Below are 15,105 nucleotides of genomic sequence, written 5' to 3' on the forward strand. Positions count from 1 at the left end.
TTATAATAAATCTGTAGAGAGGTCAATTCTGTACATGAAATATATTTGCAAAATAACTATCAGCGGGTGATTAGTGATCGATACTGATGCCAAAAATGCAATCAGTAACATTTTTGTCTGTCTGTCTGTATATTCGTTATAGAAACAAAAACTACTTGACGGATTTTAACGAAACTTGGTACAGTTATTCTCCATACTCCTGGGCAGGTTGTAGTATACTTTTCATCACGCTCCGATCAATAGGAGCAGAGCAGTGAAGGGAAATGTTTACAATGTTCACCCGTGCGACGCCGGGACAGGCCGCTAGTTAATAAATAAAACACATAATGAAAATATACAAAGCACTTTTATTTCATTACAAAAATTGATCTTAGTGGAAACTATAAAAGATTATTTATCCACAAGTTAATCTAAAAGTTAATTGAATTAAAAAAAACATGTTAAATGGCTGTTATAAATATATAAAGCTGTTTCACTTTGGGCCCAGTCTTTGTACAGTATTACAAAAAAAAAGACCACACATTATCGGAAAAACGTCAAGAAAATTAATCTAATGCACAGTTATTTGACATATTTTTTTTTGGTGGATGAAAATGGTACGGTAACCCCGCCTGCGCTAACGGGATACGCTGGCGGAGCACCAGTGAAGGGTGATAGATGAGAATGAAAACAGGCCAGTTAGCCCATCATGATGAATTCATCAGGAATTAACCATGATAGTTTCCAGGGGGAACCGCGAGGAGGTCGACCTGGTTGGGTATATTGCCAGCAATGGGATTTTTAGTCTCCATTACTAACAATCCCTTTCCCCCCTAATTGACATATTTAGTGTGATTAATTGACCGTGTAATCCCGGCATAGAGTAGCCCATCCCTTCCTTTCCCGTGGATGTCGTGAGAGGCGATTAAGGGAGCTCATTGATAGAGGGATGAACAGCAGCGTCCCTCTTAAAACATCTATAAAGTTTAACCAGAGGGAGACTTTGTACAAAAGTCGATTGCTTGGGTACCTCTGTCCCATTTGTGTTTCAACCGTGAAGCAGTTGTCTGCATGGCTGTGTTTCGGTTTGAAGGGTGGGATATGGCGTGAATTTACAGGGTACAGAGGAATAACACCCGAGTCCTCAGGAATGGCAACGCATGGGGGGTATCATGGGCGAAACAGTATACTCTGTCATGTCCATGGTACTGCTCATGTGTATAGGCGACAGTTACCACTTTCCATCAGGTGGGCCATCAGCTTGTTTGCCATTCTAAGTTATATAAAAAAAACTGCGGTTACCAAGCACCTGCCAAGCGTGGCAACTACCGGCGAACTCCTCTTTATGGGGAAGGCAATGTAGAGCAGTGGCCAGTTAATGGCTGATACAATAAACAACTTAAACTAATATCATCATCATCATCAGCCTTTAACTCTCCACTCCTGAACATAAGCCTCTCCCTTGGGGTTTTTTTTTGATAGGTGAAAATGATATGGTAACCCCGCCTGCACTAACGGGATACGCTGGCGGGGCCCCAGTGAAGGGTGATAGATGAGAATGAAAACAGGCCAGTTAGCCCATCATGATAAATTCATCAAGAATTAACCATGACAGTTTCCAGGGAGAAACGCGAGGAGGTCGACCTGGTTATACTGCTAGCAATGGGATTCTCAGTCTCCATTACTAACAATCCCTTCTCCCCCCTTGGGGGGTCTGCCAGTAGTTGCAACGCTTGGCAGGCGAGTTGGCAACCGCAGTTAGGCTTTACAGATGTTTAAAGAGAGACGCTGCTGTCCATCCCTGGCCCTCACTTAGTCGCCTCTCACGACACCCACGGAAAAGGAAGGGGTGGCCTATTCTATGCCGGGACCGCACGGCAGTACAGAACTAAAATAGAATATAATAAATATCACATGTTTTTTTATACTACAGGAAATGGGTAACGTGAAAAATACTTTCAGGGGTCACGTTGCTAGCAATATACTATCCACGCGGTCTCGGAAGCTGTCGTGGCTGACACTAGTGGAATACACGATGGTATCAACTGATCTGCCACCATCCTCACCTATCAACCCTCACTGTTGGTGGTGGTGGTAAGAAACAACATGACGAGCGTACTGGCATGAGAGTTGGATGTCTACTTTATACATAGTGAGATCATATGCCCAGTAGTGGGACGTTTGTGGTTTATAGACTTATGGTATCTTTTGTACCGTCAAAAGAGAGAGAGAGCATAGACAATTCATATTAAGTTCAGACCAACAAAAAAAAGGTTGTATATCAATGTATGTTTTTTTTTTTAATATTAATATGTTTTAAAGCTATATAAAGTTTTGCAATTTTTATATTTTAATAAATGGAGTAATTCAATGCTTAGACCATTACATAAAATTTATCAAAGACGAAGAATTTATAACGAGACTTTAACATTAAAAAAATCCTAGTAATTTGGGGTAATTTGAGAAGTTATTTCTGGCAACACCTTTACATTACTACAATAAAAAAAAAAAGAAATGACAAATTTTTAGCATTGTTTTGTGACCTTAAAATGCATCTATATTTTTGTTGCTCTGAGCAATTAATACACATATATAATAGATTATAAACACAGATAAAGCGTCTCTCTAGAAATGCATAGACAAACTGCCCAACTTTTTTTTTTAAATCAGACCCTTTTATACAATAAAAAATTGTATTGATCTTTTAATTTTTTGCTTCTAGAATACAGGCCGTTCGTTTTTTTAAATTTATTTTATTGTCAATACTATATTTTTATAATTTCGCATAAAACGAATAAAAAACGTCAGTCAACAGTTCTTTGCGACATTTTTTGAGACCTGACACTACATCTAGAGGCTTTAAATTATAGATATTATATAGATTATATACAGATCGAATGTAAAAAACATGTAAAAATTCAGTAAGCTAATTTGACGAATGGCTCACAAAAATATGACAAATGTATTTTTTTTTTAATAAAAACACACATTTTTCAGTGTTGCAAGTAATTGGAACAAAAATTTCCCAGATAAGATTTTTTAAACTAATATTTGGCCGATTGACAAAGTATTTGCGTGGAGACACTCTATCTATATAATCTAAGCTAGAGGCACAAGATCTAAGCTTAAAACATTAAATATTTTGACCCTTATTTATAAGACAATAATAATATTTTTGTGACAATAGACAAAAAAAATAAAGCTTTTTAAAAAATTATAATAAATTGTCGTAAATAAAAAAAAAACACATTACATAGTAAAAATTTTCCCGCTAAAATTCTTAGTAAAGCTTTTTAATATTATTATTTTTTTTATAAATTTTACAGCCCTGGATTCTAGCCCGTGTTTGGTTAATGCAAACACTATTATTGCTAGTGTTGCCATACAAAAATATAGTTATTATTACATCAACATGCACAAAACCGTTTATGTTTCACCGGCTCTATTGTTATTAGTTGCCGCCTATGCTCTTCGACATCTTTCATCAGTTTCAGATCAGCTACGCAGTCGTCGACGACTTTTTGGAAAAGTTCCTCTGGAAAAGAAAATTTACAATTATAATACACTAGCTGTATCCCGTTGCTTCGCTCAAGTAATTCAGTACACAAACTATCCTATGTACTAAGTTAGGATATAAAATATCGAATTTTATCCAAATTCATTCAGTAATTTTTGCGTGAAAGAGTAACAAAACATCCATCCATTCATTCTTACATACTTTTGTATTTATTATATTAATAATACAAATATGATTATTCATTTTCAGACGCTAATGTCCTCTCATCTCCCAACCATTATGTTCCCTTAATCGACTCTAACGACACCTACGGGAAAGGAAGGGGTGGCCTAATCTATGCCGGGACCATACGGCGACGTATTATATAATTAACCAACTATAACTTTTTTTATATACAACTTAGAATGGCAAACAAGCTGACGGCCCACCTGATGGAAAGTGGTAACCGTCGCCTATAGACATGAGCAGTACCGTGGACATAACAGAGTATACTGTTTCGCCCATGGTACCCCCCATGCGTTGCCATTCCTGAGGACTCAGGTGTTATTCCTCTGTACCCAGTAAATTCACGCCATATCCCACCCTTCGAACCGAAACACAGCCATGCAAACACAACTGCTTCACGGTAGAAACACGAATGGGACAGAGGTGCCCAAGCAATCGACTTTTGTACAAAGTCTCCCTACATATAAACTGGAAATAAACATCTGTATATAGTAACAAAACACATTTTATGGGCAACTCTTTCTCGTATCGAGCTGCCCTATTATGGAACAAACTCCCTTCCCACATACAAGAGAGCCTCTCAATTACCTCTTTCAAGAAAAGGTTGAAGTTACATTTTCTTTCGTTTGAGTCATAATCTTAAATTTTCATTTTTATAATTGAACTGTCAAACTTTAAAATCATTCAACTAAATTTCTATTGTAAGTAGTATATTCATTTTAACATCCATTGTATAAGTAGGTAGGTATTGTATTTATTTATAGAAAATCTATTTATGTAATATTTTATTATGTATCTTAATATTTTATTTAACTGTATATTTGTTTATGTACTCTAAATATTAACAGTTGTAGCACTTCAGCTGCCCGCTAAGAACATGCTTTCTCACTGTACTGGGTTGACTTGGAGAGATCTCTGTCAGAGATAAGTCCACCATTGCTCACAATATTTATAAATGCATTAACAATGTAATTTACAAGTGCAATAAAGAATATATATATATATATATATATATATAATTTAATATTCATCGTCATCATCATTTCAGCCATTACCCGTTCACTGCTGGACATAAGCCTCCCCATAGACTGCCATAAGGAACGGTCCTGAGCCACCTGCATCCACTGACTCACTGCAACGCATTTCAGGTCGTCACTCCATCTAGTGGGAAGTCGTCCTATACTACGTTTACCCGTTCGTGGTCGCCACCCAAGAAACTTTCTTCCCCATCGGTTGTCGGCTCGTTCTTCGAGCTATGTGACCAGCTCATTGCTACTTCAGCTTGCTTGTCCTTAATTTAATATATTGTTTTGTATTAAATTGTTAAAATACGGCGATAATTGTTCAAAATGTGGGAAGGCGTCGAATCGACTGAAAATTTTCATCTAATACGGTACATAATCCGTTTAAAATATAATAAAACATATGCAGTATGCTGGGATTGATTCCCCTTTATAGGTCTAAAAAAATCCGCAATAGCGTATGTCTATCTTTTATGGATAACTTACTATACCCATCTAATTCGTACTCGATGCAACAAGTTAAGCATTTATGCTCTTCTACTATCCATGCGAAGCCAGAGCGAGTCGCTATAACTAGCAACTATTATAATCGTTATTTCTATAAAATCCAAAGCTGGCAAACTCACCGACATTCTCTCCAGTTTTGCTGGATGTAAGGAAGTGGCCGTTCAGACCCTTAGAGTAATTGGCGACAGTTTCCTCGGACACTTCCCTGGCGGCCGCGCCCGAGTCCACGATGTCCTTCTTGGTACCACAGAGGTATACCTTGCAGTCCTGGAAAATAAAATTATTAAGTTTACAAAAAAAAATATATGTATCTTTGCTCGGGTTAATTTAATACATAAAGTATCCTGTGTATTAAATTAAGATATACCCTACCCGTGCGCCAATATTCATTCAAATCCCTTCAATAGTTATTGCGTAAAAAAGTAACAAACATCCATCCATTCAAAAATATATGTACATAAATACAGCTGTATCCTGCAGCTTCGCTCGCATTGATTGAATACATAAAGTATCCTGTGTATTAAATTAGAATATAACCTATCCGTGCACCAAATTTCATTCAAATCCGTTCAGTACTTGTTGCGTGAAAGAGTAATAAATATTTTATTTTTATTTTACACTTTATTACACCAAGTAAAAAGAGAAATAACAAATACAGTAAATATTAATGAGAAGTGATACAAAAGGCGGCCTTATCGCTGAGCAATCTCATCCAGACAACCTTTGGGTAGAGGACATTGAGAAAAGAAAGACAAAGAGTAGGTGGCGCACTATTATATAAATCTAATATATAAAATTCTCGTGTCACGGTGTTTGTTACCAAACTCCTCCGAAACGGCTTTACTGATTTTCATGAAATTTTGTGTGCATATTCGGTAGGTCTGAGAATCGGCCAACATCTATTTTTCATACCCGTCAATGATACGGGGGTCACCCCAAAATTTATTTTTTATTTTTTTGACAATTTTTTTATTTTTATTATAATTTAGCATTGAAAAATACATACAACTTTAAATTTTCATCGTTTTACGATCAACCCCTGTATTTTAATCGCGATTTCTATATTTCGCAATAAGTGGTAAAACAACGTTTACGGGGTCAGCTAGTGCTCATATAAATATCCATCCACCAAAAAATATATGTATATAAAAATAGCTGTATCCTGCGGCTTTGTGAAGTAGGGGCGTGACATCAGTTATTTATTTATTTATTTATTCATTAGTACAAAAATGTATACATGGCGGACTTAATGCTAAAAACATTCTCTCCCAGTCAACCGTAGGGAAGTGTCAGAATACTCGAATGCGGTACTAGTAATTATTGATATACATACATACTAAAATTACATGTATAAACGAATAGATATATATGAATAACAAATATACTTACACATATATGATATATACTATACACGAATTTGAGAATAATATAAAGCACTTATTTATTTATTTATTCATTTTAATTTGGTTTGTTCCATAAGGACCAGGCTAAGATCAATGACCATGCTGCCGAATCTTTAGTTTTAGTTGAAAAATTATTAATGACAAAAAAATGTGTCCAGTTGTCAATTATCTATGTATATTTCACATTCCGTTATCTATAATACTAGATTATGACGCATAACTATAAGTAACAGACAAGAGATTTATAGATAAAAGTGGAACTAATGAGAAATACAAAGACGGAACAAACAATAGAGAAAGACGTAACTAAATAGCAACAATGACAAATGAATAAAGAAATAATATGGAAACGATGGTCGGTCACGCTAATCTCCGAAATCGCCCGATTGAATTCTGACTTCTAAAGCTGATGATGATGATGATTAAAGTGGTGTGGATAAATGTGGCTATGATAAAGGTAATTACGATAATGATAAAGTTGATTATAATGATGATGATGAAAGTGGTGATGCTAAAGTGGTGATGATAAAGGTAATTATGATGATAAAATTAATGGGTATAGTGATAAAAGTAGTGATGCTAGTGGTGATGATAATTGTAATTACGATGATTATTATGATAAAGTGGTGATGGTAAAGGTGGTGTTGATAAAGGTGATGATGATGATAGTGGTGATGCTAAAGATGGTGGTGGTGATAAATGTGATGATGATGAAAGCTATGATGCTGAAGATAGTGACAAAAGTGATGATGATGAAAGTGATTCTAAAGGTGGTGTTGATGATGAAAGTGTGATGCTAAAGGTGATGGTTCCGATAAAGTGATGATGGCGGTGATGATAAAGGTAATTATGATAATGATAACTAGTATATACCTCTTCCACGATCCTTAGTTCTCGCATCCAATGCTGGAGCCTCTCCCACGAGTAGATGTCGCAAGGATCGTAGCAGATTATAGCTGCATGTGTGCCACGATAGTAGGTTTTAGTCATGGATTCATATCTGTCGAGAACAAATATAGCTATTCAATGATTTATTTATTTGTTTATTCTTTATTAAACAATAAAATATGCTGGTCATTTGATTAGAATTATTTTGTTTAATTCCGCTACCGTTAGTATGCGTGTGACAGCCAACGTTCGAAGATTGACCGCCACTATTACTACCAGAAGTTAGTGTTTCACCTCTAAACGAGGCATCTTCAAGCAAATTATTAGATCGCTGCTCGGAGCCTAGTGTTAATCCAAATTTTGCAGTTTCGCAAAACGTGCGTGAACATAATGGCAGTCGGAGATTAATGGCTAATATGGAAATTGTGGTATATCTGGTAGTAATAGTGGCGGTCGATCTTCGAGTGTTGGCAGTCACACACATACTAACGGTAGCGGAATTAAACAAAATAATTCTATACAAATAACCAGTGATATGGACTTGTGAAAAATAACAACTAGTTCAGTAAAATAAAATTTGTACAAATGGCGAGCTTAATACCATATGGCATTCTCTAACAGCTAACCATTAGGTAATTTTCCCTATTTTTGGATCCATTTTTAGAAAAAAAAAACAATAAATTATGAACTACTAATATTGTGCATACAGCTATAAACATAGTTTACCTTTCACTACCAGCAGTGTCCCATATCCCAACGTTGAAATCCCTTCCTTTCGAGTACATTTTTTTGGCACAAAATGCTGCACCGATCGTCTGAAAGCAAAAATTCAATAATAATAATAATAAAAACACAGTCGAGGTTTTTCCAATAGACTATAACTTGGGGTTCTTCGTTTTACCAGAGGGAGACTTTGTACAGAAGTCGATTGTTTGGGTACCTCTGTCCCATTCGTGTTTCAACCGTAAAGCAGTTGTTTGCATGGCTGTGTTTCGGTTTGAAGGGTGGGATATGGCGTGAATTTACAAGGTACAGAGGAATAACACCTGAGTTGTCAGGAATGGCAACGCATAGGTAGGGTATCATGGGCGAAACAGTATACTCTGTTATGTCCATGGTAGTGCTCATGCGTATAGGCGACAGTTACCACTTTCCATCAGGTGGGCCGTCAGCTTGTTTGCCATTCTAAGTTGTATAAACAAAAAAAAAAATAACCAAGATAAAAAGCATGTCCTCTTATATAGGGGGGAAAGAATTGTTAGTTATGTTAGGAACTGTCAGGTCAACCTTCCCACAGTCCTCCCTGAAAAGGGGGAAAGGGATTGTGAGTAATGGAGACTGAGAATCCCATTGCTAGCAATATACCCAACCAGGTTGACCACCTCGCGGTTCTCCCTGGAAACTATCATGGTTAATTCCTGATGAATTCATCATGATGGGCTAACTGGCCTGTTTTCATTCTCATCTATCACCCTTCACTAGTGCTCCGCCAGCGTACTCCGTCAGCGCAGGCGAGCTTACCATACCATTTTCACCCGTCAAAAAAAAAAGTCCTCCCTGAAAACCATCATATTCAAATCTAGGCATGATCATCACGATGGGCTAATTGACCTGCCTTTTCATTATCACCTATCATCACTCACTGGTACCCCACCAGTTACCGTTAGCACAGGCAGGGTACCATTTTATTATCATTCATTAAAAAAAAATCTTTTTTAAGCCTATGTTATAAATCTTGTTTAAAATTGAATGATAAATAAATAAATGATAAATAAAGAATGTACGTATGTCGTATGTACGTACGTCTTTGTTTGTACGTATGTCGACCAAATAGGCGACGTGCTGAAGAAGGGCCAAATTAAAAGTAACCGGCGAGCGTGTATGAAAAGATTGATGAATGTGGAAGAAGCGAAAGAGGTTTGTTTGAATCGAAGCATTTGGCGTTCCATTGTTTCTGCCTACCCTAATGGGAGACAGGCGTGACAGATATGTATGTATGTATAAATAAAGATATAATGTTTTTGTTTTGTTGCTTTTTTATTTTGATTCTTTTATCCGTTTTACTGTGTATTATGTGTATGTTTTTTTTATTGTAATTTGTGTGCTGTAAGTAATGTAAATAAACTATCTATCTATCTAAATACAAACTCAATTTCGTATTTATAATATTAATAAGGCTACATTATTTTAAGTATATTTACTTTAAAACCATTAAAATGAAGACCCTTATCTTTTGTTTTCTATTACTACTAATTTTGAAGTCATTTAGAGTACAATTCAAATACTCTTTGTAATTAAGTAAAATTTGAAAATATATATGTATGTATATATATATGCTAGCAATATACCCTATCAAGTTGACCTCTATGTAGTTTCCCCTGGAAACCATAGTGGTTAATTCTTGTTGAATTTTTCACTATGTGCAGACTGACCTGTCTTCATCCTCACCTGTCATCTATATCTGTACTAAGTCCACCATTTACATGTCTACGTTCGACTGGTAAATAACGCCATGTGGTACTAAGTCCACCATTTATGTGTCTACATTTAACTTTTAAAATAATGACATGTGGTACTAAGTCCAACATTATGTGTCTACATTCAACTGGCAAATAATACCATGTGGTACTAAGTCCACCATTTACGTGTCTACGTTCAACTGGCAAATAATACCATGTGGTACTAAGTCCACCATTTATGTGTCTACATTTAACTTTTAAAATAATGACATGTGGTACTAAGTCCAACATTATGTGTCTACATTCAACTGGTAAATAATACCATGTGGTACTAAGTCCACTATTTACATGTCTACATTAAACTGGCAAATAATATCATGTGGTACTAAGTCCACCATTTACGTGTCTACGTTCAACTGGCAAATAATGCCATGTGGTACTAAGTCCACCATTTACATGTCTACGTTCAACTGGTAAATAACGCCATGTGGTACTAAGTCCACCATTTATGTGTCTACATTTAACTTTTAAATAATGCCATGTGGTACTAAGTCCAACATTATGTGTCTACATTCAACTGGCAAATAATGCCATGTGGTACTAAGTCCACTATTTACATGTCTACATTAAACTGGCAAATAATACCATGTGGTACTAAGTCCACCATTTACGTGTCTACGTTCAACTGGCAAATAATTCCATGTGGTACTAAGTCCACCATTTACGTGTCTACGTTCAACTGGCAAATAACGCCATGTGGTACTAAGTCCACCAATTATGCTATCTAGGTGTATTAAAGTTAAAATAAATAAATAACTACAGTTCGTAAACCTACATATAGTCCATCACAATAGATGTTAATTAGGACATAAATGTTTAATTTATTTTATATCTTATAGAGCATTTATAATAAAGCATATATACAGTGGATAAATAATACAATTAAATAAATTCATTATTTCGTTAAAACATAGATAGATAGATAGATAGACAATTTATTTGCATTACTTACAGCACACAAATTACAATAAAAAAAAAAAAAACATACACGTAATACACAGCAAAAGAGACAAAAGAATAAAAATAAAAAAAGCACAAATAAAAAAACAAAAATACAAAAACAAAATACATAATCTAACAATCTCCTTTGTTAACATTCCTTCATGCGTGTGCCATAGTAACACAAAATGGTCACAGCTCAGTTTATTGCTTTGCCCTTAAAAGAGCAAAACACTGATATTCTGCTGTGGCCAAGAGTCAGTCGCGAAACTTTTCATTAAAAATTTACAATATAAATATATATACACATATACACACATACATACATATACACATACATACACATACACATACACATACATATATATATATATACATATACATACACGTACACACACACATACACATACATACATACATACACATACATATATATACACACACACACACATACACATATAAATAAACTGCATTGTATGTGTCCATTATATTTGCCTCCACTTGACATTATATTCTACATAAATAAATAAATAACAGATACCATTAGATGAGGGGTAGTCAGAGATCACTTTCTGTCACATTCAGATATTCAGGCAATAAATATTTCGGCTACGTACCTATTGGGTATTCCAATTTTTTGTTTATTAATTAAAAAGATTTTAAGTTTTTTTTTTAAATGTGTTTACTATTAGACAATCTTATTGGGGGTGGTATATTATTCCAGCATTTCGTAGCTTGGTAGCGGAAACTTCCCTCAAACGCCACAGTTTTATGAGGACGCCCTGCTAATAAGTAGCGCGTGGGTCTTGTACTATATTTGTCATGGAATGAATTAAATTGTAATTTAGAATATAGATATTCCGGTCGCCGATACTTTAAGATGTCAAATACTGTACAAGCGAGATGAAAGTTTCTCCGAGAGGACATGTTTAAGGTGGAATAATTATTTAAATATGGCGTTACGTGCGTTCTAGGCGGAATATTGTGACAAAATCTAGTACATGCATTTTGTACTCGCTGTATAAGACGTTGAGTTTTAGAATGCAATCGAGGTCCATACACTAAATCGCCGTAATTCAATTTAGACAAGATCAATGATTCACAAAGAGTGACACGAACTTCCTCATTCAGAAGATTTCTAATTTGATATAGAACTCTTAGACGATAAAAGCAGCTTTGAACTAGTTTTAGAACATGAGTCTCAAAGCGTAGTTCACTATCGATTACTATTCCAAGATTCCTAGCTTCTTTAACATAGTCAATTCTTTCCCCGGAAATATATATGTCAGGATTCTGGCTAAATATAAATTTTACTTGTTTTTTAGATCCTAGAACCATGTATACAGATTTTTTGGGGTTTAACATCATTGCATTTTTAACCGACCAATTCGCAATACGTTCAAGATCCTCATTTAATTTTGAAACACTTCCTGAGACATTTCCGCGAGAAGCCGGGATATAAAGTTGAACATCATCTGCATAAATATGATATTTGCAATGTTGTATCTGTTTTATAAGATCAGCACTATATAAAATAAACAGTAATGGACCGAGTATTGTGCCCTGAGGCACTCCGCGCGTGACTTCCGAAGAATCAGAAAACGCAGGTCTACCAGCTCTCCCCACCAATTTAACAGTCTGTCTACGATTATCGAGAAAACTCGTAAACCATCCGACTGACTGTTCGTCCAAACCGTAAAATGTCAATTTTGCCAGAAGTAGTGGAATACTGATACTGTCAAAAGCACGAGAGTAATCTAATAATGCTAGAAGTGATCCCTCTCCACTATCTTGACTCGTAAGAATATTGTCAACGACGTCCAATAAAGCAGAAACTGTACCTCTACCTTTGCGAAAGCCGGATTGCATCGCTGGTAAGATACAATTTTCCTCAACATACTTAGACAACTGGGTGTAAATAACTTTCTCCAGTATTTTCGACAAGTATGGAAGAACACTAACTGGACGCAAATCTTTTAGTTCTACTGGATTATCTACTTTCGGTATAGGAGTGACAATAGCCGATTTCCATAATTATAGTTTATTCCATAATTATACATAACTATAGTTTAAATAAGTTACAGTATTAATATTATAACTTTAAATGGGTACAATGGTTGTGGTTTTAGCCATTCTAAAACCACAACTATTGTACCCATTTAAAGCTTCTAAATTTATTTATTTATTTATTATCTACACTAATATTATAAAGAGGAAAACTTTGTTTGTATGTTTGTTTAGTTGTAATGAATAGGCTCAAAAACTACTGGACCGTTTTTAAAAATTCGTTCACCATTCGAAAGCTACATTATCCATGAGTAACATTGGCTAAATTATATTTTAGAAAAAAATAGGGTTCCATAAAATATTTGGGTTTTTTGGACACAAGGTGTAAAAATCAACCAGAAAAGTTACTTATTTTGCGTACGCTGTCTAAACTATAAAAGATAGAAACTAAACTATAAAAGATAGAACACTATACCTATCTATGTCGAGTGAGGCACAACAACCATTTTTGTATATAAAAATCTTGAATTTTTTGGACTACATTTAAATGCATTAATTTTACTCATGCTATTAATCCTTATCAAAATAAATTATTTCATCACTAAGTACAGTTTATGTAGATAACATTTGGTCTTTGAATGATTAAAACTGGACATTCTGTTTTGAAGTTATGGCGAAATTAAAATATTACTATTTCCAAAAATTGCCTATTGCGATAACCAAGATCCACGCGGGCGAAGCCGCGGACGAAAGCTAGTATACAATAAATATAAAAACACCAGTATAATGCACTTTGCACTAGGTTAAACTGTTATATGTAAGCATATCTTTTTAATAAAATGACAAGGGACACAAAAAAAAACAAATGGCTGAATCAAATAGCTTCTTACATTAATTGACTGTATCAGTGTTTTCCCAGTCTATTCATATTGAAATAATATGAATAATAAGAATTCAATAAAAAAAAAATACTAAGGTTGCCTTCTCAAAGTAACTGCCAAGTATAAAAAAAAAATGCGTAATAAGTATAAATTTAAAGAAAATGTACTGTATTTATCTAAATGGTACTTACATTTTGATATGGGGCATTACCGTTAAAGCTGCAAGTAACAAATCTTATAACCAAGCTGGTTTTTCCAACATGTTCACAACCTAATAAAACCACTTTAAAATCACACCTAGACATGGTTAATTAGATTAACTGGTCAACTTAACAACAATTAAAAAAATTTACTGAAATATCCTCGTAGATTTTCACGTAGAATCAACTACTAAAAGTTGAAAATTCGAAAACAAAAGCACTGGCCGACTAAATTATTTGTTATGTACATCGCGAGTTCACGAACTAGTGTTTCTATTCAAGGCTTCGGGACTAATGCTAGTAGAACACAAAGAAACAAGTCATAAACTAAATTATGATATATTCATTCAAATATGCATAATCTACAAAAGAACAATAAAATTATCTTTTGTTTGACCAATTAACAATACAAATCAATGACAATCACCATACAAACATCTGTTAGTTTTTTTTTATATGTTTCACGGCTCTGGATTCAGCTGTCAGTATTCGGCTAGTGTTGCCAACATCGTGCTAGATTTTCCACCTAAACTAAATTTAAAAAAGGCTAAATACTCTACTCGAATGATTTGGAAATGGAACTAAATTGCAAGTGGCATAATAATAGAGTAGTAGAATGAGAAACACAAGCCCCCGATTTGAGGGGGCTCTTAGCCTAAAAATGAAAATAGAACAGCGAGCTTTTTTTAAATAAAATCTATCTATTCTCCTTTAGCCAAAGGTTCTCTGTAGGAGATTGCCCTAGCGGTAAACTAGTTTTTTATACCTCTATGAATATGTTTTAATCTATAATTTATGTACTGTATTTTACTTGAATTGTTCAACTGCAACTGTATATTTTTATGTTTCTGGTGCAATAAAGAGTTAAATAAATTAATAAATAAAGGAAGGACCCCATCCGATTAATTTACAAAAGTCTTAAATAGTATAATTACGCCACTGCTCAATCCAAATGCAAATATTTATCATTTTAAACCGTAGATAATTATAAAAAAAAATTGAAATAATGAAAGACGAG

The 15,105-nt window shown here is 34.7% G+C and overlaps 1 protein-coding gene across 1 annotated transcript; it reads right to left on the bottom strand.

The window, feature by feature from the left end:
- Positions 1-327: 327 nt before the first annotated feature.
- LOC113513945 (ras-related protein Rab-24-like) lies at positions 328-14,516 on the bottom strand. Its single transcript, XM_052892327.1, has 5 exons — positions 14,079-14,516; positions 8,268-8,356; positions 7,527-7,653; positions 5,370-5,517; positions 328-3,514 (listed from the first exon to the last, which is right to left on the bottom strand). The coding sequence occupies exons 1-5, from the start codon at positions 14,190-14,192 to the stop codon at positions 3,387-3,389; spliced, it is 606 nt and encodes a 201-aa protein (XP_052748287.1). The 5' UTR covers positions 14,193-14,516; the 3' UTR covers positions 328-3,386.
- Positions 14,517-15,105: the final 589 nt, after the last annotated feature.

Source organism: Galleria mellonella, unplaced genomic scaffold (assembly GCF_026898425.1).
Source record: "Galleria mellonella isolate WM207_F2 unplaced genomic scaffold, CSIRO_AGI_GalMel_v1 utg158, whole genome shotgun sequence".
NCBI lineage: Eukaryota > Metazoa > Arthropoda > Insecta > Lepidoptera > Pyralidae > Galleria > Galleria mellonella.

Coding starts and splice junctions, on each gene's coding strand:
- LOC113513945 (XM_052892327.1), bottom strand. CDS start 14,192: ATGTCTAGGTGTGATTTTAAAGTGGTTTTATTAGGTTGTGAACATGTT. Junction 8,357..14,078: donor GTAATGCCCCATATCAAAAT/GTAAGTACCATT, acceptor TTTTGCTTTCAG/ACGATCGGTGCAGCATTTTG. Junction 7,654..8,267: donor GACACTGCTGGTAGTGAAAG/GTAAACTATGTT, acceptor TGTTCTCGACAG/ATATGAATCCATGACTAAAA.